The sequence below is a fragment of the Myzus persicae genome, unplaced genomic scaffold, assembly GCF_001856785.1.
Source record: "Myzus persicae strain clone G006 unplaced genomic scaffold, MPER_G0061.0, whole genome shotgun sequence".
Classification (NCBI taxonomy): Eukaryota; Metazoa; Arthropoda; class Insecta; order Hemiptera; family Aphididae; genus Myzus; species Myzus persicae.
In genome coordinates, this window is record NW_019100692.1 from 87,441 (window position 1) to 115,228 (window position 27,788).

The 27,788-nt window shown below is 32.5% G+C and overlaps 1 protein-coding gene across 2 annotated transcripts in view; it reads left to right on the top strand.

The window, feature by feature from the left end:
- LOC111042246 (growth hormone secretagogue receptor type 1-like) overlaps nucleotides 1-27,788 on the top strand; it is a 173,156-nt gene that overhangs the window by 16,036 nt on the left and 129,332 nt on the right. For both annotated transcript variants that reach the window (XM_022326798.1, XM_022326789.1), the window contains exon 2: nucleotides 18,199-18,899. In XM_022326798.1, coding sequence (XP_022182490.1) covers nucleotides 18,512-18,899 — 388 coding nt within the window. In that variant the 5' untranslated portion in view covers nucleotides 18,199-18,511. The remainder of the gene's footprint in view (nucleotides 1-18,198; nucleotides 18,900-27,788) is intronic.

Here is a 27,788-nt window from a genome sequence, read left to right on the forward strand (position 1 = left end):
TAATAATTGTGTATTTTACATAAAATACGTATACATTTAGTAGGTATTAAAGGATATAAGAATAATTATATTTATATAAGTAGAGTTAGCGTACAAATCGGTGTGCATAAAGACCACATGTCATTTTGTATAAACTGCATTTAAAATACTTAAAACTGTGACAACGTTTGTTGTAGGTACTGTGCTTCTGTGCACGTGTGTTGATTGGATATATTATTTTATTATTGTTCATATTTTAATATTTTATTCATATTTTTTCAGAATATTGTCGAGTTTTACCAATATCACCATTCACCTTGTTATATATTGAATAACCATATGTTAACGGAGTGTGTTTGACTCATATAATGTAGAATTGTAGAATACCTGAATACTATAGGTTTCGTTTGAATCGATAACATTTATTTTACTTTACATGTTAATATATAATATCTGTAGGCGAATTCTCGTATTCATTATTACTGACCGCGACGGCATGATTTTATCGTATAATTCGCAGTTGGTGAATTTTAGAATAACCCGCGTATTCCTCACTTTTCGCTAATAATTTGCATTTTAAAATTTGTTCGAATAGTTAATTATATTTAGTTTTGCATAACTGCTGTACCTAGCTATACCTATACAGCCATAGAAGCCAGTTTATGTACAATGTGCATACATGCCGTCCTAACATAGACGCACGCAAATCGAACCGATCGTTATGTAAGTAGCGTGACGAATTTTTGTTTTTGCAGAGGCTACTTAAATTATTATCCCGACGTCCGATGAACAATGAACATAAACAGACATTTTTTATCAAGGTACGTGTAGTTGGAATATTCGGAATAACTTGTGTGTAGTGCTAGTCGTTCAAAATATTCAACCGCAGCCACACGATTGTGTAACTCGCACTACGTATTCAGAATAGGGTTTGTCATTTGACGTTTAGTCGATTAGAAAAAAGCCTAAAGTTTCGTGTCCAAAGATTAATCAACTCGAACATCGGAAATATGTAATTTTTATATTTTTATTTATCGCACAATATCGTGTTATTATAATGTAAGATGTACAGTTACATTGCACCTTATGATTCTTATTATGTATATATTATATTCACTCAAACAAACCGACGCACAACTAAGACGACGAAGACCTGTTGTTCCTGACGACCGGCCGGTTCATGTTATTTCTCGTATTCGTACCTACATAGTTATACATGTATATAATATAATTATTAACATATGACACAATCCAAATCACTGCGTTTATACACGTGTATGTGTTACATTTACATATATACAGGGTGATTCATCAAGCATGAAAAAAATTAGTAATTTAGTAATGAATTTATTACAATATGAGTTTTGGAATTTTCAAATTCTTGAGATTTTTTGTACTACTTAAAGAGTATTGTATGGCAAAACAGGTTTCTGTTTTTGGAAAATAAACTCCACATGTATACTGTAAATTATTCAGTGGATTTTTGTTGACATTTTAATGCACTTACTTACCTAATAAAAATATTATAAGTAGTTTTTCAGTTATAGAAATATTTAAATTAAGGATATTATTATAGCCTTAAAAAATGCTGTTTCAAAAATATAAAATATATGTAATACCGAACCTAGTGTTAATTATACTTGGACCAATTTTTTAAATTATAAATATTGATGGAATAATATTAATTACTAAAATTTTCAAGTCACCAAAGCCCTCATTATCATGAACCTAATGTATCCTTAGTACGCAAATAGTTAATTAGCACAAAAACTACTAGTTCGAATTTTGATTTCAATACGTCAACATTTTCAGAAAAAAATGTCCACTAAATAGTTTAGAATATTGAAGGGGGGGGGGGTTGTTTTAAAAACAAAATTTCGTATCTCAACAGGACACTCATTTAGTGTAGGTACAATACATCTCAAGAATTTGAAAATATGGTTTTAAGTAACCATATGTTGATAAATTCCAAAAATCAGAAAAAAAAAATGGCATCATCGGAGGAGAAAAAGGAGTTGGCGCGCTTTGCGGATCACCCTGTACATATTATAATAATAATTACATATCGCACGTATGCACATTGCACGTTTCGTGCTGCGGACACACACGCATACGGGCGCGCTAGTGTACTCGAACAAATTCATATGATATTATCATAAGCTTACAGTATATTTTGTTATTATTCCGATGTCCTACATGTACGTCTAGCACAAATCGTGTACACATATATATATATAGATCGTCAGCGTTATCATAATATTGTGTGTTCAAGTGCGATATTACGTATATACGGCGACTACTGCAGTCTACGTCGGTGCCGTTTAGCCAAGACGACGTCGATGGGCGCCGCTCGCGGGTTCCGTATCAATCTCGTCCGGGGCCGCAGACGTCTCGGTGCGAACTGACGCTGCGGCTAAGGTTGCCGCAGCAGTGATCGAGCGATCCTCGGTATAGGTAAATCACGAGCGGTCAGCGTGCGGAGCGGACATTTCGTTTTCGTCCATACTGCTGCTACCGATTGTGTATTTAATATCGTTTCAGTTATTCACAACCAATCGTTACATTATCGTGTTATATATTATGTAGTACCTGCAGGGTATACCTGCGTCGCGTCCTGCACTCCTGCACCGCGTACAGGAACTTACCATCGAAACGTAAAATTACCACGGTGGCCGCTGCAGTGGTGCTCCTCTCGTGAAATTGTGAAAAAATTCCAGATAGACGTATTAAACTATTTATCGTGGTATGCGTACTATGTATTATTCTGCACGTACACTTTGTGCGGTAACTGTAAAATCTGAAACTTTTTAAGAAAAAACTTTTCTTAGAAAAGTCCCTAAAGGCGCTCGTGTTTATAATTGTCTGTCGTTAGATATGATTCTGTCGTTTATTGTGGTCGTACACGCTAGCGAATAGGATACTTGGATTGGTTCATTGAAAATATACCGATTAATTGACTCACCACGAATGATCGATTTCTCGTTATGATATTAATTAAAGATTAATGAAGGTGCTTTAAGAAAATAAAAAAAATATGCGCCTTTACGCAGTTTTCCGTGAGTTGAGGCATTGTTATTGTAATACATTTATAGTTTCATATAGACCTACGTATAGGTCGTTTATTGTGTATACAAGGCGGGCATAGGGCAAAAAGCAAGGAGTTCTGCAAGCCCCACAGTACCTATATTTATTATTATTACGAAGAAACTGTAGTAATGTATTCGAGTATTTTAAAACAGGAGTAGTTGTGATCTATTCAAGGATCAGATCGTGTAAGTTATCTGTAATGCACTGCGTCACTACCCATGTATCGTAAAGCAATTAATCAATCAGAAAAAAACATAACTAATATTCATAGTATAAATAATAAGTTCAATGGTAGCACCGTATATATAAATATAATTTTCGAAATGTTGAAAAACCTCAGCTTTGCAGTATTAATTATGTCGACTAAAAAAAAAGTCTTGGTGAGGTGCGTACCTACTCTGTCAGCATATTCACATATATATTTTGTAATTATTCTATTTCGATTTTTTTTTAAAGATTCGGATTCCACTCAGGGCCGTATTTAGGGGGGGGGGAATGGGGACATTTGCCCCGGGTGGCCAAATATTGATCTATTTAGGGGGCGGTAACCATAAAGAATTAAGAACTAAAAATGTGTTAAGAAAAATCAAAAATAGTGTATCTATTTTTTTGTGGTGGTTGGGGGGGGGGGGGTAAAATTATGGTTGACACAGGGCGCAAAAATTGTAAATACGGCTCTGGATCCACCTATATTATATGAACGTCTCTTTGAGAGCACATTCTGGCTCTGTGTGGATCTCTTTTTACGTCGAACTGATAATGTTTTTTTTTTAATCATCGTCGCTCACTATCCACGGTGAGAATCAGTTACATTAAAACTATTTTTATCATAGTTATTATGACATTTATTTTTATTTTTAAACTCTTCTACAGTTCTACGATAGAAGTATAGAACATAATATTATTGAGTTACACTGCCGACGGCATATTGAGACTCGGTGCACATAGCCCATCACCTGTACAATCACGACAGTATGCGGATGTTGGCCGCCCGTGCAGTATACAATATATACTTAGTACCTACTAATGATATTAATACCTGGAAACATACGAACTAGACCTAAAACTTGCACCTTTCCTTTTTTTTTTATAAGCATAGACAAGGTCTTAACATCGCAGACAAATACGACGTACGAGTAGTAAGACGGGGCTCGAAATAGATTTACGAAAAAATAAATACATATAAAACCTGAGCTGTTACTAAAATGAAACCAAAACATTATTCGGGAAAAGCAATAGCGATGGACATAAAAAAAAAACCGAAAAAATGATGGGATATAAAAGTTAATTCTTTCGTCTACGTCATTAAATGTATCGATTGTAAAGTATTACAAGCATTTTACAAGGTGTGACCCCCCACCCTCCCCCTATTACACACGGTGCGTTAACGGCATCATGAGCATTCCGGTGATTTATCTCCAAATGTGAATTTTGTATTGTTTTAATTTATACATTATAATATTGAATTATTTCAATATAATATATCATAATCATATCTCGGGTACTTGCCCGATACTTTTATACCTTGATACTTTTGGCAGAAATCTTAACGCGGTCAAACCTTTGTGTTGGGTTCCGAGAAACATAATATTTATATCCGGTCCGTCGAAAATTTATCTTTGTTTTTGAACGATCATAAAACGCACCAATATAATATTATTATATTATGTAAACACATTACACGTCTCACAGCTGCGCACATAATAATATAAGCATTAGTAAGTGAAATTTGAAATTAAATACCTATAGGTATCTAATTCATTTTATAGGATAGATACGCCGTTCTTCAGTTATCTGGAAAAATACTGTTTCACTCACGTTGTTTTAATTATTAATAAATAAGACCACAACAATGTTATTAAGTTTATAATGTTTTTACGTAGAGCTGTAGTCATGATATACGAAGTCTTTGTCAGTCCATATCTCGTAAGTTGTAAGTTTTTAATTATAAAATATCAGAAACAAATTGTTTACCATAGTAGGTACACATATATGTATATATATGCTCGTATGGGTACTCAATTAAAAAAAACTTCTTCAATTTCTTATAAGATAAAAAAAAACACTGACAACCGAATGATTGTTCCGTTTAAGCACTGTCATCCGACAATAGGTGTTTTTAATTATAATTATTAGAGTTAATGTAATAATTGTTAATTGCATTCTACCTCGACTGTGAATGAACCGGTTGTGACATTCCGGTGGTCCTCTTGTCGTTGATTTAGGGCACGAGGTCACCCTTTTATTTATACTGGCATATAATGAAATCTTCTTTTTTAGTAAAGATGATAAAGAATGGATGAAAACATGTAATACTATACGATTAAAATCTTACTGTGTTATGACTATTAACTGTTTTTAAAAGACATATTTTGTTTTTTTCATTAATCATTATAACGATTGTAATAAAGTTTTGATATGATGGTGAAAATGAGCCAATTAGTCGTTTAGTGGTAAAATATTTCGGGTACACAATACAATGTTGTGTTACTGCCAAAGGCATTAGACTACAACTTTATTTCAAACCTTAACCGGGAATGATTATTTCTCAAATAAGTCTCCGTTTCTTCGGTGTTTATTTTTTTACTTAATTTATTGTCTTCGTGTAACGCATAATAAATTACACACGCTGCTTCAATATCGTCTAAAATTTCCATCTTGACGTATACGTAACAACAGGCGTCTACGTTAGACGGCAATACGAACAAAACTAATTTAATTTTAATATAATTTTGGCGCTCTCGTTTGTTTGAATAATTGAGTTAACGTTCGTGTGTATACGAATCGCCGAAGTGAGATGCGTTCGGGTTTTTTTTTAAAAACGATGACGCGTGAGTTTGAATCGCCTAATGTATAGCTTTAATGCATTTTATGCACATTGTGCACTTTAAAGCATTATATAGGTATATTTAACTAGGTAACCTAATCTATTATACATTATTACTGATATTTGACTAACATGTAGTTGTATGTACAATTTAATATATTATGAAGTATTATCATCATCGAAAAATGATCCGAGTACTGAAGCACTATAGTGCGAGTGTATTGACTATATACAATAATTTACGTTTACGCTTGCTCTTAACAATTAATAAGATGTATGTCACTGAACTACCGAAATGTAGAAATCTTTAAGTATGTCTTCTGATACATTTTATATTAGTATAGCTGTGTAGTATGTAAATGTCGATATTCAAAATATATCATTAAAAAAAAAAATTGAAAACAGGTTACAAGAGTATTGAATCAATTTATCAAAACTGCAGATTAATAATAAAGAGTTAAATTAAAAGAACGACAATTTAGTATGTAATCGGGGCGTGTTCATAATTATATATATATGATACTATACTGACATGCATCACAATAAATTATTTTAATTTAATTTCTTTTTAACGTATGTAATTAGCATATTTCATAAATTGTCAAAGAATTATATAGTTATAGGTACCAAACAATATATATATAAGTATACGATATACATAACGCATAATATATTATATTATGTATTTAATATTTATATACCTACACTATATTATAAGGTACGTACTTTAATGACAGCAACGTGGTTTTAAATTGTTAATTCTCAAATAAGTTACTGATTTGTTTGTATATTTAATTTTAAACCATTTTTAAATGGTATGACAAATAAGCAAAACTTATTTTTTTTAATTTGTAGTATAAAAAATAAAAATTTTTTGATTAATAATCGTGTAGACTTTAGAATTTAAATTATTATTCCTAGAAATGAAAATATATATAGTACCTATTATTGTATTTATTTTATTTTTTTATTGTTTTTTCATTATAGATAATTTATAATTTCAGCAGCTTAGGCCATTAGTTTAAACATATTTTTACAAAACGTCTAAATACATTAAATAACATTTTTTTAATGTATAATTTATTATTTTTATTATTAATTATTATTTATTATATACCTATTTATACTTTGTGAATCCATTTGACGGGTATGCATATGCATATAAATCAAACAAATAAAATAAATTATTAATATTTCTAGAATATACATACCTCTACATAAAAACATTATCCACCAACCTATGTGTTTTATGCTAAATAGTTATCGTAATAATATTTTTTAATTATTACGTTTTCTTCTAACATATACGGTTTTAGCTAATTTATTAGACTATTACTTATACTATAATCAGACTCTTAGTAACGGATTGTACACAATTTATAAAAAATAAATCATGGTACGTTACTGTAACGAAAAGAATAAAAATTTAGTGATTTTATCGTCGTTATTTATTTACTGATTTATTTTTTACTATTGTTTTAGAATACCGTGTTATTTTATTTCGTTGTTATTGTGTTGTTATATTATTGTCGATTTTTATGTACCTGTTTTTATTTTATGTGTAAAATAGTTTTTAAATACACCAATACATGTCTGCAGATGCGTAAATGCCATTTATAAAATAAAATACTGTTAATTGAAGGTTTGCCATTTGGTTTAGTACAGAATACAGATTTAAAAATCAGATTATACTTTATGTGTGGAGCATAATATCAATAGACTGAAAATAATTGTTTAAAGTTCTTAGTGAAAACGAACCATGCACTCGAAATAATGGTTAAAATCGTATTATTTTAATAAAAACAATTCGAAAAAAAAGTTGTCGGTGATGTTTTATTAGGTCTTGCGACTGTCAAAGCGATGTCTAGACACTATCATCTTATCAGAGAGCCTAATGAAAAATATTAGCCGTTCATTTCCAAATAAATTATCAGAGTAGTTGTGATACGTGTTTTTTTTATCATATTAATATATTACGTTGCTATTTTTTGTTTTGTTTGGACTAATGTGTTGCTATCGGTATTATTTACAATGTCCGTCATCGTAATCCTCTAGTAAGATCGATTGCCCTTCGCATAGTGCTCGCTTTATCACTTTAGTTATAAAACCTATATATAACCTAGGCTATTATACTATATGGTTTCATTACTGTTTGTTTTATCCGTATGCGAAAAAGTAGGTGGCCATAATCTTAGATTATTTTACTTATACTATATTTTCACTATAATAAGTCAAAGAAACCAGATGAAAATTTGTATAAAATATTTCTCATTATTAATAGACAGTCTTATAATATTATTATCTAAACAGTATAATGTATGAAATGTAGCTATATTCTTTTAAATAATAATAGATTTAATAATATTACAGTATATTACTGATAAGTATAATATCGGCTTGAAATTGTGTGTGAGAGGCCAACTAGCGACGTACAACATACAATAACTTTACTGTATATTGTATACCGTGCAGTACCTATACAAAACAGTTATCGAAATAAAATATCTATATAATATGTATTATTACATTTTATATTTAATCAGACGGTTTGAAATATTGAACTATTTATAAACATAGGGTATACTAGTGGTTTTTTAAACGAATTCGGAATGTTTATTTCCTGAAAATATCGTTGTTTCCTAATATAATTATATCTATAACAATTCTAGCACTGCAAAGTGCAGATACTAAATTAAACTATGTTTAACTCTAATATATTTTATAGGGTAATACTTACTAAATAATGAAAAAAACATTGTTTTCATTTTATCTGTTAAACTTAGGATGACCTCAAGCCTAATCAATAATCGAATTTCAATGTTAATTATGACATTATATTTGCGTAATACAGACTGATAAGGCTTATGCTGTTAGAAAGCGTTAACACTTTTAACAGAACCCAATTTTTAATGAGAAATTCGACCAGACAAATAATAATTATTTGAACGTATAAAATATAGAAACATTATAGGTATACATAGTATAAAGTATTCTAATCTAAAATTGATTTTAACAAATATTTCTATTGGTATTTTATTGTAATATTGCCCAACACTTATACTTGTGAATGCGTTATATAATTTTATTATTTTAACATTAATTATAGTCTAATACAATCTTACTGAACCTTAAACGTAACTTTAATATTTATATTATATAAATACGATTTAACTATGTTGTCGAAATATGGTGGTCCTCGACCGACATTTCAATAAAAATCAAATATATTATAAAGAATAAACTACAATATTACCTCCAGGCGCGTGTCATAAAATGTTCTATAATTTTTAGTGCTTGCATATAATATAGTTGCACTAGTCAAAGTAACTTATATTAATATGTTTGAAATACTGAATTATTTTAAAATTTAAGCAACTATGTGTATGCTACTATACTTAGAACTTACATTAGAGAAACAAATATCTCAGTACCTAACTCGTATTTATAATCGTATTCGTATTTCATATATGTTAGCATAATTTTGTTCTCTTAAACAAATAATTTAAACAAAATGATTTATTGCACAATTAAATCGAATGTGGTACAAACAATTAAAAAAACAAATTTTTTTGATCATTAATGAGTTGTTACGGTACACATTATTTTTATGACTACATTATAGGTATTCGTATTTGGCTCGATACAGGCATTATATTTGTTATTTATCGCTCGTATATTAGCAATCTTCTAAACGTAATTTAATAAGCCACTTTCGCTTGGTTAATTAATATAACGCTACCGTGGTATAATCATGGTACAACGTTTCAATAATAAGCGGTTAATAATAATATGAATATGAATATGAATATGAATACAATAAGTACTTTAAGCGGGCAGTTGAAATAAAATGATAACATAAGTACCTATAAAATTGATATTAATGACTCGATCTATACTAAAAATAAAGAGATTTAAACGGTTATGATTTCGTGCACATAAAATAGCCGTAAATCACGTAAAAATGATAAAAAAAAATGTAACTAAATTATATGTGTCGGGTGAGATTATGAAAAAAAAAAAAACAAAATCAAAAACAGATTAAAAAAAATGTTTACAATCATTTCAGTTGTTTACTTTAAATATATATATAATATACATACGTGCATGCATTTGTGCGTGCGATCCGGTGCAGCCCGCGTACCTATTTAGATTTACAATGTGAGTTATTGCTGTAACTAATTGTACAGGTTAATCGTGCGAAATAGTTATAAAAAACTGTGGCGCGCGGCAGTCGGAAACAACACTCCAGAAGAGAGACCGTGCTTGCCGAATTACGCACGAATGCCGAGAGGATTACACGCATAATCTATATACTAGGTACTTAATAGTTATTATTTATGATACGCTGTCCGGCGAAAAAAATTGTACTTGTGTCTTCCGCCAATACTTCAAGTTTAATGATATAGGTGGGTAAACAAACGGTGACGGATAGTCTGCATGTTTTATGGGTTTTGCGATTCAACTCGGCAGGTTAAAATAAATTAAACAAGTTTAAGTTTATTCGACTTTTGAAATAAATCGATTGAATCAGAGGATCGAAGAAAAAATAAACAAATTGAAGAGCCACGAAGTGGAACACTCGTAATATTGTAATAACAATAACAATAATGATAATAATAATAATAATAATAATAATAATAATAATAATATAATGATATTATCACGATACAACTATTATACAATCAATTATATCTATACTTAGGTATACAATATATTATTATCACCATACGATAAGTCGATAAACTACACGATTTAATGTTCGTCTAAAGATTTAGTTCTGGCGTGCTTAACCGATAAAAAATATAATATCACTTATATTATAAACCGATGCATCACTGTGTTAATGTTTCCATATTATGACGTAGGTTATTTTATGTATCCACTGTCCGTGTCCTGCCACTGTTTGGATATTAGTGGTACACGATTATGTCTAAACTTTAATGTAATATAATATTAATATGATAGTAGTCCTGAGAAAATTTTGAATCCCCCAATTGCTAAGTATTTGAATAAACATCCCCTTGGGCCCATCTATTTCATTTCAAAAGAATTCGCCGAAAAGGAGAAGAGAAACTATCCATAAGTATTTGTTGCTAATAATTAATAAACGATAAACCGCTCGTATACAGGGTTGTTCAAAATTATTCATTCAATTTCAGTTTCAATTTCATATATTATTTTCTTACTTTTTAGGTTTAGAGTAATATAATATGGTATATCAAATAAAAGAATACTATTTCAAATGTATTCAATGGTACCTACTACCTGTACATTTCAATAGCTTGATCATAGTGGTGGATTTAGGGTGGTGGGGTTCTTGGGAGTTGAAGCACCAACCGTCCCGCATTTTAAACGTTTTATTTTTATTTTAAGTTGCTTAGGTATCATTTATCACGTAGAACTAAACATATTAATTGTAGACTACGAACAAAAAAATAGGTTAAATTTGTTTTATTCTCCGAAGTTGTTCGTCATTAGTACCTAAGAAGCTTTATTATTATCAACCATACCACCCATCATAAAAAATCCTAGATCCACCACATGCTGACCAACGAACAACATCTAGTCGGAATTCAAATTCATTCCATGCATAATATCCGATGTAATTAACCCTGCTAATTTGTTAGCTCCTATGTGGTTGATGGTGGTGATACTCAGTATATTTAACATATTATTCCCAAGAGAAGTATAGCCACATAATGGCGTGAAGATCAGGTGACCTAAAAAGTCTGCAGGCCCAAAGCATTGGTTGATTAATTTTCAATAACTCACCTGTACAGTACTTATTCATTTTTAATTATTTTTTACTAATATAATAATTAAAAACTGATGCGATAAGTGCGCTACAAAAATAATCGTATCCAAGACGTAAGTGGTGGGTGCCTATACTAGCTATATTATATTTTAATAAGATGACGCGTGTTGTGCTTATGAAATGCCCTATCTCTTCTCAATAATATATTTGTAGTAAAAAGTGTAAAACTCAAATTATATTTTGAAAAGATACACCCCCACCCTTTCCGCGGTTATGTAACTACGGCTGGGGCTGTACGGTCGTCTGCCTATTCGTCGTAGCCGCTGGTCTTACACCTTCCGTCCGTCCGTGTACGTTTATTATATATAGGCAAGTAGAAATTCAACTCATGATTACGCTGGAATATGAATAGTAATAATGAGAACGGTAAAAAAATCATAGTGAAAAAATAACGAAAAATGTCGACTCTGTCCCCCGCGAACGCGCAGCAGTGTACAGCGTGTAATGTTAATACTAGGCATGTATATACAATATACATATATATATGCAGGTATATGCGCACAATACTATAAGCAGGGCGTAAAATGTAAATATAATTATATATACGTCGTTGTTTATTATGCATGCACCTGAGTATAATTTTTTAATACATAACATATAGTAGTAGTACCACCTACCTGCACAAAGGTATACACTGACGCCGTCTTAAAAACAGTATATAGGTAATGTTTACTCGGTCGGTCGTGGTCATCTACCTATATAACCTAACCTGTACCAGCTGCAATTTGCGTTTTACGGTTATTATTATTATTATTATTATTATTATTATTATTATTATTTAGGAGGAGAACAGAGAATTATAACCCTCTCCACCCACCGACACCCTCGCGGACGACGTAATAACATTATGCACTTGTTAATAACGTCGCGCGCGTGTGCGTGTATTAAATTAGGAGCGGTTTGTTTTCTGTGACACTAACTGCAGCAATAATAATATGAGAAACTGGTGGGCGGCACCGCGACGTTTTAATAATATTTACACTCGCATACAAATGAACCTATATGTAACACGCGCGACATACCCATATTATGTCGAACAGTCCTCGCGAAACGGAATTTTTGTCCGAATAAATATCGTCGTATTATATTATATTAGGTATATAACGTGTGTGCGGTGTGACCGTATCGACGACGTCGGCTCGAACACAAACAAAACGACTATATTATTATTATTACCACGAGTATAATAATATTGTTAATATTATTATATCGTGTGCCTGCGACCTGCCGGCAGTGCATGCCTACGACCCGTCTACGCGACGTCTAGTGTAATATTTATGGTAGGCAGGTCTAACTTACTTACCCAGGTATAGGTAATGTATGTGAGTACGAAGAAGGACGACTTCGCGGTGATGTACCTATACGTTTGCTGCACATGCCAGACTATCCGTGGCGGTGTAATGTCCCGCACGAATTAGAAATGAGTTTGTATTGTAGTTAAATTGACCGTAACTCATACTGTCCGTAAGTCGCAGTGTTTCGATCTGTGAGCTCTGTTTACAGGGCGAATCATCGATCGTGCTCTGCACTCTCGTCTTACCTTCTAATAACGATTTTTTCGAATATTTATATATTTAAAGACCATAATTTTACAAAGGTTAATAGTTCTGAAAAATAGTTTTACAAAAGTATGAAATAGATTTATATAGGAATAAGTATTTGTTGTATTATACAATATACATATATTGGATCTTTTTAAAAATTATAAATATCGAAGGTAAATATTAATCATTACATTTTTCAAATTATTATGTCTCCCATATCTTCTAAACCCTTTATTACGAACCTGATCCTTGGGTCACCATTTTAAATAACTCAAAAACACACTCATTTAAATGTTGATTTGATGCAAACAAAATGTTCTGAACAATTATTTGCTAAATAATTTTCAATAAAAAATGGGATTCTTCTTTGGAAAAAAAACAGAAGTTTGTATATGTACACCTCCGCAGGACATTTCTTAGTACAGTTCAAAGTATTTTAAGAATTCAAAGACATAAATATATGGTCTTCACTTTTCAAACGTATATTATTGAAAAAATTCAAAAATCAGGTTTTGAATAACTTTAGTATGGTTGAATAAAAAAGGGAGTGAGAATGTTTTGAGTATCACTCTTTAATTTGTATCCTATGATCCCGCCTGTAATAGTGCAATTGCAATACATGCTACATGTCAATGACAGGTTAATGTTGTAGAATATTTCTTTCTTTTTGAGTGGAATTTATACATTTTTCGTGTACGAGGTTTGATAAAGTATTTTTTTTTCAAAATATGTATTTTTTAGTTAAAAATATTATGATAAAAATTAAAAAATGTGTACAGTAGTTGATGGTTTTGACCATCATTCATTATTACGATTGCTTATAAATTTGAGCAAAATTACACCTAAATTACATTTTTTGGAGTAGTTTTATCGCATACTTTATGATATGATGGTTGATAGTTGTCCACTTATACATACAACCCGTAGGCCTATAATAGCAATTAGCAATAACTATATTATACCGCCGATAGTCGATAGTACATATTCTTTGATTTGTTTGCCGGTTTCATTCGTGGTTCTGTTCACATTCAAACCGACTTATTATAAATGTCGTGTTGTTTTTAACAACGCATATATATAATATTATTTTTCTCGATAAGTTTCACTTTAAGAGTTGGACCAAATGTTTATTATTAACGGTTAACGAGTTAGACGAACGTGGGACGTTAATATAATACTGTAAAAGTCGCAGACAGAGAACTATATATTTGGAGACCGTATCGCGATATAGTCCTGGACTCTGCAGTTAATTCCGGAGCAGTCTCCAAACCTGGTGATAATTTATTAATACTGCCAGTTTTCAGTTGTATTTACGACACATAGTGATATATTGGGCATGTATGTTTAATAGGCGAAAATAGTAAAATAAATAGGAACGATTACTATTATTCTCGTATCCGTTCAAGGATTTTTGATTAAGCCCCCAAAAGACGTCAGTAATTAAATTAGAGCTTAAAAATTGGAGAGTGAAAAAACTTTTCAGACGACGAGCAGCTCTGTTCGGAATTTGAATTATACTATTAGCGCTCGTTTAATAAATTACCGAAGCTTCGAATTTTTACCGCTGAGCGGGTAGTAATTTTTTAACTCGTGAAAAATGCTTTGACCTCACTATGTTGCAATGTGCCTTTGTTTTTAGTATTACAGTCGATACGAACATTCGAACCAGATGACGGTATTTTTGCTTGTCAATATTTTGCACACGATTTCTGATATGCATAATAACAATATGAGTCTGTTTTTAACAGCGATCACGATTCCATCACGAACACAATATCAATCATCTTAGCTCTGGTGTACCTATATGCCTATATTTATCAATTTACTCCAGACCAGCGGTGTTTATTATTTTTCTGCGTTCATATGCATGAACGTCAAAGGTTGTCCGGGCAAAAGTGACGGCCCCAAGCCCTGTAAAGGCGCAATTTATATGAAAAATCCGAGGGCGCTGTCTCTATTTTTTTAGTTACCTAGTCATATAATCAAGGGTTGTGCAATGATTATAACTTTGTCTCTCACACCACCAATTCGATATGATCTTATAATGTTCATTGTTGTAGACAAGTAAATAATAATATTAATGTATTAAAATAAAATTAACATTTTAGTTAACCGTGAATGACATAAAAATAATTGAGGGTGACAACCCCCCCCCCCCCGCTCCTCCTATATTGCGCCTATACCCACGTATATTTACAAACCGTCATATTTTACCACTTGAAACTGCACTCTTATGAAGTTATGTTCTTTCTTTGCAGTGGTAGATCTAAGATTTTGTTGGCAGGGGGAGGACGGAGGGGCAAGATTTTTCAAAACCATATTAAATACATAATTCAATAAAACAGTCTTATCAGTTATTTGCATGAATTAATTTTATATTATTAATTATAATGTCGGTACCATAAGTTTAAAAGTTTAAACGTTAATTAAAGTATATGTTATTCAAAAGTTTTACGTTACAACTATATTTAACAGCTAATTGGCCGTGGGGAGGGTCCCGGTCCTTCTTCCCTCCCTTAAATCTGCAACTGGTTCTTTAATTTTACGCGTCGCGTTTATGCATATGTGATATGTACTCATACAATATAACGATAATATTCTATACTTGCCCGTGTATTCTGTATACTACACACAAGAAATTTCGAAAAGCAGTTGACCTAACCTAGAAACCGCCTGTGGATTTGACGGACGTTGACTGTGTAATGTCATTATAACAACACGGGATGGACGGACGGCCGCTGTGAGTTAGGATCGCATGTACAGTTTATAATAATAATATATATAGGTAGGTACTTGCTGGTTGTTATAGTGACTGTCTACCGATATAACAACGCACCGAGAACTAAATTAAATATTGACAACTCAAAATAGTATTATACAATAATAAGATATAATAATATATAATAATTAATAGGAGCAATCACCGCACCATTGCATTACATTATATCACATAGTATATTTGTTTATAATTATCACTGTAGAATTGCAGTTAGATATGTATTCAAGTTTATGTTTTTTGTTTCCACCATAAACTATAATACAGCTTTGCGTATTTGAAGAAAATTTTTTTTTAAATGTCATTTTTTAATTTCGCATTTACAAGTTTATAATATAATTTAATTTTTAATTAAATGGAAACTGTATCACTAATATTATAGTGATACATTTCCCATTTAAAGTCAATTATTGAGATGTTTCAAGTTTAATACATTTCATCGCAGCGGGAACATGAGGAATTAATCCGCAGCCGGCAATCATTATATTGATACAACATTTTCAGAATAATTTGAGGAGTTGAGAAATAAATTTTTTAATAAAAATTAGTGATGACTCCTGGTTGATACCTATAACATAATATTAGAATAATAGTATTTTTTTAAATTCTGGTCTCTAAATAATTTAAAATTTTTAAAATCATTTTTTTTTTTAATCACAATACTTCAATTTAAATCCTTATTCCAAGTTACAACATTTAAGACTTAGTAATTTTTCTCAATGATATTTAAAATGTATATACATATTAAGAGCTGTATTACAAAAATAAAATATATAGTACAAGGAGTCAACGATATCAGAGGTGATTATAGTCTTGCACCCGGTTCCCCTACTTAATTTAAAGAAAGTTAATATGCTGTACTTATAATCTATATAATATATTTTAAATACCATGCACAAAAGTGTAAATTAAAAAAAAATCTCAGTGGCGATAGTCCGCTTGGACAAATTCCCCTGTTGCCCCCCCCCCCCTTAACGCAAATACGCCACTGAAACTATACATTCCATATAATTAATCCGTGACTTCGATCGTTTCCACGATATATAACCCTGCATATTAATCTACCGAACGATATCGCATACGATTTATATTACAACACGCAATGATTTTTTGAGATTTACAACGTGCATTACCTATCTGAATACAACACAATCATGAGCGTGTTCATACATTATGTAAAGTGCGTGAAATTCGAACTAAAAATCGGTGTGTTGGACTGGAGTAAATCATACCGATTGACGATAGTATCTGTATAACGCTGCAGTCACGAATTGCTACATTATAACGATAAATTAGTATAGCGAAATCCGTCGAACAACTTCTACGATTCAATAAATTAAATAATATAAATTATTGGTTTTTATGTATTGCGTCCGATTTTTAAAATAATGTACCTACTACCTGTTAAATAAAATCTGTTTTTAATTAAAAAAATATTTCATTACCTACCTCCTTTGGTGACGCGCTTGAATAATTACTATTTACCCCATTCTATTTTTGATATGCTATAAATTATTTTGTGAATATTTCACACTCAATATTGAGGTATGCTATAGCATATGATATTTATTATGTTATAGTCATTATCATATAATATCACAAAATTATTTCAAAATATAATTTTAGAATGTATTTATTTTTTATGAAATAGACAACAATGAAAAACTAATTTATTCGTATGTAATAATTAATATGCTTCAGTAATAGAGCAAAAAAAAAATATATATCCGTAGTACAATAATACATAATTAGTAACATTTAATTGAAAAAAATATCTGATAAAAAAAATTAACCCGGTAGTGCAACTATATGGACGTATATGGAATATCACTAGCGTCTAAGACCTATTTTATAATTAATGTAATATTAATTGTTGGATTTACCCATGGACAGATGGTCCACCACATGTCGAATGAATCGCACCAACAGATTATAAATTACGATTTACGGGTGTTTGGGAATGGTAGATAACAATTTAAAATTAAGAAATATTTTTCCGTAAAATATAGGTAGACTTCCATAGACTATAAATTAGGAATTTACAATCGTGATGCGCGGTCACCGGCGCATTTCGGCCAGTGAAAAATATCCACGCCCGCCTCTAATACTCTAGACGCGTTGTCTGGGCGTTTTTTAATATTAAAAAAATACTAACGCGCTCGTTTTCCAGATCGCAGTCCCGCCGCTGGCAACCCGACCGGACCGCGCCGGAGACGGGCGACCGACGGCCACGGCCGTCGTCGCGTTGACGTCCCCGCGGTATCCGGATGTGGCCAAGCCGTCGCCCGTATGCGGGTGAACCGATGTCCTGTCTGCGGTGCATGAGCAGCGCGTGGACGACGAGGACGAGCGGCTGCAGCGGCACGCGAACGGCCACGGTCCGCCATCGCCGGTTGCGGTCGAGCATCACCTAGGCGCGCAGGCTGCCGACACGGCGACACCGCCCGCACGGCCACACACCCACCGCCGCCGCGGCCACACGCATGATTTCCGCTCTAGACGTGGTCGCGTTCGGCAACGACAGCTCGCCGCTGACGGTCGCCGGCAACGACACGGCGGGCGGCGCCGCGCCTTCGCCCAACGACACGGCCGCCAACGGCGTCATCCAGTTCCTCGACGACGACCTGTCGTTCCCCGGCTACATACGCACCACGTGCATGGTGGTGTGCGTCATCATACTGGGCGTCGGCGTGGTCGGCAACATGATGGTGCCGATCGTCATACTCAAGTCCAAGGACATGCGCAACTCGACCAACATATTCCTGATGAACCTGAGCATCGCCGACCTCATGGTGCTGCTCATATGCACGCCCACAGTGTTCGTGGAGGTCAACTCCAGACCGGAAACGTGGGTGCTCGGCGAGGAACTATGTGAGTAGATTACCACATACCTATTTTATCGTCATTACTGTTTTCACTTCTGTCTGTATATGATGACTTACGGCCGTTTGTTCTGCAATGTTGTTGTTGGCGGTAGCTCTGTACATCTTCGCTTGAGAACTATCGAGGCCGATGTCAAGTTTTCCGACTTTTAGGGAGTAAAAAAAAACCATTTCGTTGCCAGACGGAATCTCGGAAGTTACTACCGTCGAATGGGTTAAATTTTAACATAGTTTCAACCAATTTTTCTGCGTCAGTGTTGGCTCTAAAGAGTCTAAACAATCATTACCATCAGCTTTGAAAAGTGTGCTGCAGCGGATCCTTAGAAATGTTATTTTTACTAAAAGATCTATGCGAATGAACTCGATAGAGTAATATTCACACTTCAGATACATATGCTGCATGATACCTATAGATATTAGCCGTTATTTAGGTCCAGGCCATCATGATATGATATTCCGTAAAAATGAATTTCCGCCCAACGAGATTGGCCTAGATAGTGTAATATTTTCCCTTTAGATAAGCCACGACGGCATTTTTATTTTTCACAGTGAACATGATGTCGTTTTAACCTCAACACACTAATGGCCCAGGCTCACGAGTCTCTGAGGCACGAAACTATTTATCCATTTATCTATAATGCAAATTCGATTTTTTTTGTAGATTGGCTATGATGGTTTTTTAAACAACTATATATTATGAGCGTAATGTGTGTATTTAGTATTTACTCTAAACAAAAAATAATATTGAGTGCGTTTCATTTATTAGTAAAAAACCACTTGGAACGTTCCAACAGCGCGTGTACCCCCGTCTGAAATTTGAAAACCGCGCGCATAGGATAATATTATTTACACGATATTACGAAAAATTTCTTTGCCAATATTGTGAATAATCGATCGTTATTTATGATATTATAATAATATTAAATATATTGTATTCCGATAACTACAATTTCGTATAGTTGCGAAATGGTTGCACAGTAGGTAGTAGTACAGTACCTATGTATATATGAATACTAATATATCTTTCGGAGATCAAAACTTTCAGTTAAATACATAATAATATACACTATGTCATGATATGCATACGATCGTACCACTATAGTTTTGGACCTATACGGTTATTAGTACCTATACACATGTGTTTATTGGTATTATAATATTATTGTCTATACAAATTTTGCAATAATATAATATTATGCTATCGGGTCGTCAGATAAAATCTTTTTGTCCGAATTACCAGCTCGTAGGACGGTGGTGCTTGGGTCTATAATATGTTGCAGTAATTTCCTCCTATCAAGCAGTGATTCACCGAGGAATAAGTGTAGGCATATAGCCAGATAGGAATCTACATGTTACACGAACGCATGGAGTTTAATAATATATCGTCAGCGAGCTGCGCGCGATTATATTATTGTTTGGATGACGAAACCTCGGAATCGATAAAGATTGTTTATCGCCGATTATTATACGATTTATACTAATATATTTTAAATTACTAAATATCGATTAATAATAAAGACGAAGGGGTGGGTTTTGCTACATTTCAGGAGAGCTAAATCGAAATGTTCTTAACATGAATATTACATCGCACGTTCTTAACGTAGGGGCTTCGGTTTTTATAAAAGCTCTAGAAATGTGGTTGTTATATATTTATATTCCGTAATATTATTGTTACCTGAACAGTGAACAGTTTACGGAGCAAATGAAACTTATTAAAAAACTGCAAGAGTTACTTGGACCGTTCTCTCCCTCAGCCCCCCTCCCACCCCCAAGAATGATCACTTATTCTCTAGTTTTTTTTGTATTTTTGTTAGGCACTTGTCCCAAAACATACAAGTAAAATATATGTTGTATGTTGTGTATATGTATGTATATAGTAGGTAGGTATGTAATATTATATCTTGTATTAAAGAGTTGTTTCATTATAGAAATTATTTGTTTTTTTTCATCTGATAAGAAGAGAGAGGTTGAGATCTTTTAAAACGTCTGCTAACCTCCTGGACAATATGGTTAATACTCCTGTTAATACCGCCTATATGATCAACTATATATATATATTAACGCCCTCATCGATTATCTTATTAGACGTATGGACTATATATATATGGTGCCACAGAAGTCGGCCTAGCACGAAATAAAACGTTGGTTGTTTGAACGTATCGAGTTACCCTATTAAATTTTATCGTCTTTTACGCCGAAAAACAAAAACACTACGCCTATTCCTTAACACAATGAGCCGCGAAACGTGACCTACATTTCACTTTTCCCGGGATCTTTCCGTCAAACCACACATATAATATTCTACCGGAAACCGTACACTCGTATTGTGTATGATAATTAAATGATATGATGATCACTGATCAGACTCGATGCGATCGCCGTAAAATCGGCAGCGGAAAGTCGGAAGAAGTCGAGCGAGAAAACCAGAGGCGGCCGCTATAGTATATAATAATATATATGAACAGCGGCCCATGTGGCGTGGAGAAAGGGGGTAATCGAGAGGCGGCCTCTTCTAAGTATTAAAAGGGTGGTATGTGGGTGGATCGACGGGTGATAATTTAGTATTAACTAGAATTTTAGTATTTACTATGACAGGAAGTTAAAAATATGACTTAGATGATGCCTTTATCGGGTTTTCAGTTGGCGGATGGGTGGAATATTATAGATTTGCGTCTGAAAAAACCTACGCGTGTTGATTACTGCTCAAGTCAACGTGCGCAGATCAACATCAATTTTTAGTTTTATCCCCAAATTGTTCAAATTATGAAGTTTCGCCACGAGATTTTATGTTAGTTTTATTTTTGAGCTTTTTTAACGATCTCAAAACTCGCTATACCTGCAACAAATTATTATTTTACCGGGTTACAAATAATTGTCAATTTAGGAGCTTAGTTAAAAATTTTATTGGACCATGGGGTCTTTAATCGGACTGCATTGCGTATTTATAATAGTTTCGTATCTATGGGTGAAGGCTGAAGAGGCGTGTACTAGTTGCCTGGAGTAAAAAAAAAGTTAATAATTTCTATACGAGTTGCCTTCACATATATACGATCTGCCTCGCTAAGTACCCTAAAATTTATCGTAAACCCAAAGAATTTGATATTTACCAGTTTTCCCAATGGACAGGTAATAATAATGTTTACGTAGTTCCCAAACATCATGCATATAGGATTGAACCTGAGAGCTTGCAGAGTACAATAACTATATACGCCGAGATTGTATCGAAGACGTGTGTGCTATCGCAAGTAATCGAATATCTCCAGTTTAATTCCAGCATTCGCGACCTACTCGTTTTATGATTTTATTTTTACAAATTAATAAGCTTAATTGATTTTAAATTCATAATATTATTATATATTGAATATACGTTACTGTAAACCTCATTCCTATAACTATTTGGTGTACATAAATCCATTTACGTATACGTAGTCACGCGGTATATTTTAGTGAAGTCTGTCGGTACTACTTAATTCTATATGGTAGGCAACTCGTATATAATTATGAACCACTAGTTCATAAGAAGTAACTAGTGTTTGTCAACATTTTTATTTGGGATAACGACGGGAGTCGAGAGCGAATCAAATATTTTGGGAGCTATGCACCTGCGCAAAGATACTATTTTAATCCAACCGTGTACCTATGTAAACATTTAATAATCGTGTAAGGACTATCAGCAGTAATAATGTTAAGTTTTCGTCATGCAAGGTAAATTTCAATATTATTATAGTCCTTTGTCATTCTTACAACAATCACAATGTATACATAATATTATAGATTATACTTTATAGCGGTTACATTGATATATTTGATCGTAACAACAATGGTACCTACCTATGCATTAATAAGTCACAACTATAGCATCCTTTGAACTGTATTGATTGCGTCTATTTAGAAGTTCATATATTTCCGGATGTTCTTATACCTGCGGATATTTTACTATCGGATTTCTATTTTATTGTGACATAATAACACTATAATAGGCAGGCGTGTACCAAAACAACAACTTACACTACGATAAGATACAAATTAATAGGTATTAATTTAATTGAACTACATGCGCATGCGTGTAATAATATAATTTATAATATATAGAGACTCGGGTTCGAAAGCCGGCGAATTCGTGACAGACTTCCGTGAGGCGAAAATAGCATCCTCGAGTAGAGACACTAGACGACCCTTTCTTTCATATACAACTTGACATTCCTCATTCTTGGCTCCTGCGATTTTACCTTCACCCACTCGATAAACATTATAATACAGTGTGCAGGATCACTGCGAAGTAGCGCGCGCTTTAATAGGCCTAACAACAGCATTGAAGCGCTTCCTGTAAAAGCCAGAAAAGTCCCATTTTTAGAAAAATTCACTTGTTCCCTGGATAAAATAAAGAAAAAAATCGTTACAATTTGAAGGCTACAACCGGATTAGTCCTTCATAATGTAAGTAGGAACCTATAATTTTTATATTAAATGGACTTATCTGGTTTTCTATTATGGTGTGAGGTTTAAATAAGTACCGACTTGTCTTTTTTTTTTTACAGAAAATATTGGTCACATTTTATTGTTTATTATTTAATAAACATTAAAATATTGGTCACGTTTTATTGTTTATTATTTAATAAACATTAGTAGTATGCATTATAAAAGATAGCTTCCATAAAACTTGGTAAAACCTGATGATTACATGTCGGGTCAAGTTCAGTACATTTTTATAAAATGTAAATAAAGCAGAGACGAACCTGCAGTGTCCACTGTGTCCACAATATGTCCAGCGTCTTTCATAGAATTCAAAACTATAATATTGCAAAAAAATTAATTTTCAAACCATAAATGTATGTTTTTGATCATATAGAAAAAAGTAATTGAAAAATAGGACCAGACTTGTTTTTCAGCAAGCCCTTCAATATCGGCATGCGTGTACTGTGTATAGTAAAACGGTCAAACGTATAGGTCCACTCTGTAAACGATGTACAATATTTATACATAAATTCCCTTTCTTTCTTTCTTCGCTATCTGTCTCGCTCTCCGTCTGTATGTCTGTCCGATAGTCTGGCTCTTTCTGTCTCGGTCTATCTCTCTCTACGATCCACGGCGACAATGACAGCGCACGTTATTATAATACGCGAGTGCCTTCGATTACAGTATTATCTTCTCTTTTCGTTCCACCGTTTTAGACGCATTTTATAATTAGACGTGAACGATAATAACGGCGAATCGCTCGTCCGCTCGACCGCCCTCGCACTCGGTCTCGCCGTGTATATATATATTCAACTTCCCTCCTCCCCGCACATACCGTGGCGACAGTTTTTATATTGGCTCTGTCGGTCGAAATTCTTTTTCCTGGTCGACGCGTGATATTTAGCTTTTATATATTATAATGTAAATATAAGTTGACACACTCGGGTCGTGATGACGGCGACGACACTGCAGTTTTTCGGTTACCTACCTAAATATTTCACACGCATAATGATTTAAAATATATGAGTTGAGTCAATTAAAATGCATATACCCTCATCTCGTTCGATGCGATGTAACCGTCATTGTCGATTTTCAGGCGTTTGAGAAATAATTTATAACCAGACGAAATATTCTTCGAAGAACACAATACAAACTATATATATAGTATACAGAACGATTCACCAAGCACGATGCTCACCCCCCGAATTTTTTACATTTAATAATGAATTTATTCTAATTCTCATTTTTGGAATTTACGAATATACTTAAAGGCTATATTTTAAAATTCTTGAGTTTTTTTGTGTACTACTTAAGATATGTGTCCTGCGGTGATATAAACTTCTATTTTTTAAATAAGATCTACCATTTTTTTATGGAACAAGCTTCTATTATTCAAATGAGAATCATTTGTTTTTTATGTACCTAATTCATTATGCGAACGAGTAGTTTCTCAGTTATTAAAAATTTTAGAAGTTTCACTGAGGATGCTAATCCTATATTATTTGTAATATTGCAATTAGTATATTTGATATTTTCCAAGCTATAAATGTTGATATAGTTTAATATTAATTACTTACTTGACTAATTTCTCATCACTATAGCACTCATATTATCTTCCAAACCTTTGTATATAATATTAAATATCTCAAAAACTGTTAATTTGAATTTTATTGTGATACGTCAAAATGATCAGAAAAATTATTGCTAAACTTACAGCTAAATAGTTTATAGTAGAAAAGAAAAGTTCACATTTGAAAAACAGAAGTTTGTAACTTCACAGGACACTACTTAAATATATTATAAATTCTACAAAAAATGACAAGAATTTTAAAATATGGCGTTTAAGACGTTTAAGTATATTAAACAATATTGATGGGCAAAATGAAAAGTCATACTTTATATGGCATTCTATTCATCATACAGCTCATTTAAGAACACTCGGATGCAGATATCTCTTAAAGTTTGTAAACTTCGAGTTGTGGTGGTCTTGTGTTAAGACGTGTTATTGTCTTTGTCTACGATGTATTATGTTTCATGAACTCTATATTGTGAATCCTCGTGTTTCGATTATGAGGCGGTACAACCAATTCGGTATGACAGCATAATATTACTGTTACCACACACACCTACCTATGTGGTATTCTAATAGCCTATCGCTATAGTTTTACGTCTATACATAATTATATGTGCATATTATATCGAAAGCCTAAATTTATATATTATAATGTCCGTTATCCACTCGTTTTTAATTATATGCTCATGCGATATGGGCACATAATTGATAAAATTAGTCGACCCTGCTGGTTATACAACATAATAATATACATATCACCATAATTACACTATCATTGCCTGCAGTAGTAGATCGGCTGAAGTCGTTCAGAACATAAGTGCAGGCTATTTACATATAGTTAGTAGTTACACAGGTACTGCAGTCTGCATTATTATAATACTATAATATTGTTTAAACATATAGAACATTTGTACGACTGCATTAGAAAATCAATTTTTAACGAAGCTCGGCTTAACCTTAATCGTCCGCGATTTTGGTAACCAAACTTACATTTCTTCGCCATTTGTTTAAGTGGTTTTTTGACAAATTGCCTGTCGAAAGTCATACTTATATACGTATGTATATATGTAACACATACGACAATCCGTCTTTCATTCAAGAACTCTGCGTATGTAGTCGTTTCTCAAAATGAGACTCTTTGAATATTTTTATACTGACTGATGCCCAAAGTGATCTCTATGAAAAACACGTAAAAAAAGCACACACACATTTGTACTGCTGCAGTAAAAACAAATACCCAAACGTTTTGCAATTTCAAATGTATAAAAACAAATTGTAAATAAAACATTTATCATCTGCGCAAGTCATGAAAATACTATCCAAAGATGGTATTCTGAAGAAAAATCAAACCGTGTCGATGAAAAGTAGAAAAAAACTGAGGATAATGGTATTTTATTGTTCATATGGATGTATGTCTATAATAAACATCTCACCCGACATTTTGACCATCATATTATTATGTTATAATACGTTTGAAAACGTACATCGTTAAACTTTATAATGTTGTAATGTTGTAATGTTCTCAGATTATAATCAGATTAAATTTTAATACTCAACAGTTTAAAATGGATTCGGCAAAATCATTCTTGCCTCCATTTTTTACTTAAATAATAAATTTCTCTAAATTATGATTTTTTGAACTTTGAACTATATCGTTAAAATACTTAAATTTTTCATACCATTTAAAATAAAAATTACCTTGTGACCGAACCAACTTATTATATTCAAATGACAATCGCCTTTTTCCTCAGTTAAAAGGTAATCGGACGACTTTTTTGAAAACGTTGATGTATCTTAATCGAAATTCTAGGAGTTTTCGAGTTATTTAACTTTGCGTACTAATAGGCCCCTGATAATGAGATGGGGCTATAATGGTTTAAACATTTAAGTCATCAACATTCTATAATTTGTAAAAATTGGTTGACAGAAAAACCTGATAAATAAATGTAAAATGAAATTTACAAAAATAATATTTGGAAAAAAGATTATTACATTTCATATCAATTTGTTCCAAAAAATATTGATATCTTAAAATTATTTATAAAATAAACATTTTTACCATAAAAATGTGTCTAGAAATTAGATTTAAAAATTTGCTTTTTGGATTTCGTCAAAAAAAAAAAATGTAATAAAATGATTTATTTTTTTATTTTCAGTGTTAAAAAAAAGTTATACTGTACTTGTAGTACAAATATCTCTAAATTATAAATAAAAAATAATTTTAAGCATTGATTAGAACAAAAGTTATTACATTTGTCAGGTATTTCTGTTACACGCTATAGAATAAATACTATATTCAGTATTACATCCGTTTTATATTTCTGTAAAACTTGTTTTTGAGGTCTTTAATGCTCTTAGATTATACATTTTTATTTTGCCTCAACATTTTTAAAAAGTCATCTGTTTAACAATTTACTGGGATAAAAGTTGATTCTTGTTTGAAAAAACGAAGATTATATCATCACATGGTACTTCTTAAATAACATCAAAAAATCTAAAGACACAATTGAAAATGTGCAGTTCTTTATAGACGTATATTTAAAAATTCCTATAACAGAATTTGGAAGAATGTATTGTTAAAGGAAAACATGTGGGGGGGGGGGATAATCATGCTCGCCAAATATCATCATTATGTATATTATAATAAAAAATATATTACTTTTTAGTATCGTGTAACACTCACAAATTTTAAGACACTGAGTGAAGACTCTATGAAATATATGACACTATCATCGTATACTAGACTGGACCGATCCAAACATCATAATATACAATATAATTTAATCTTGTTCTTTTTGTTTGGTATTGTATTATTCTCGAAAAACAGCATATTGTGTTCACTCGATCGAAA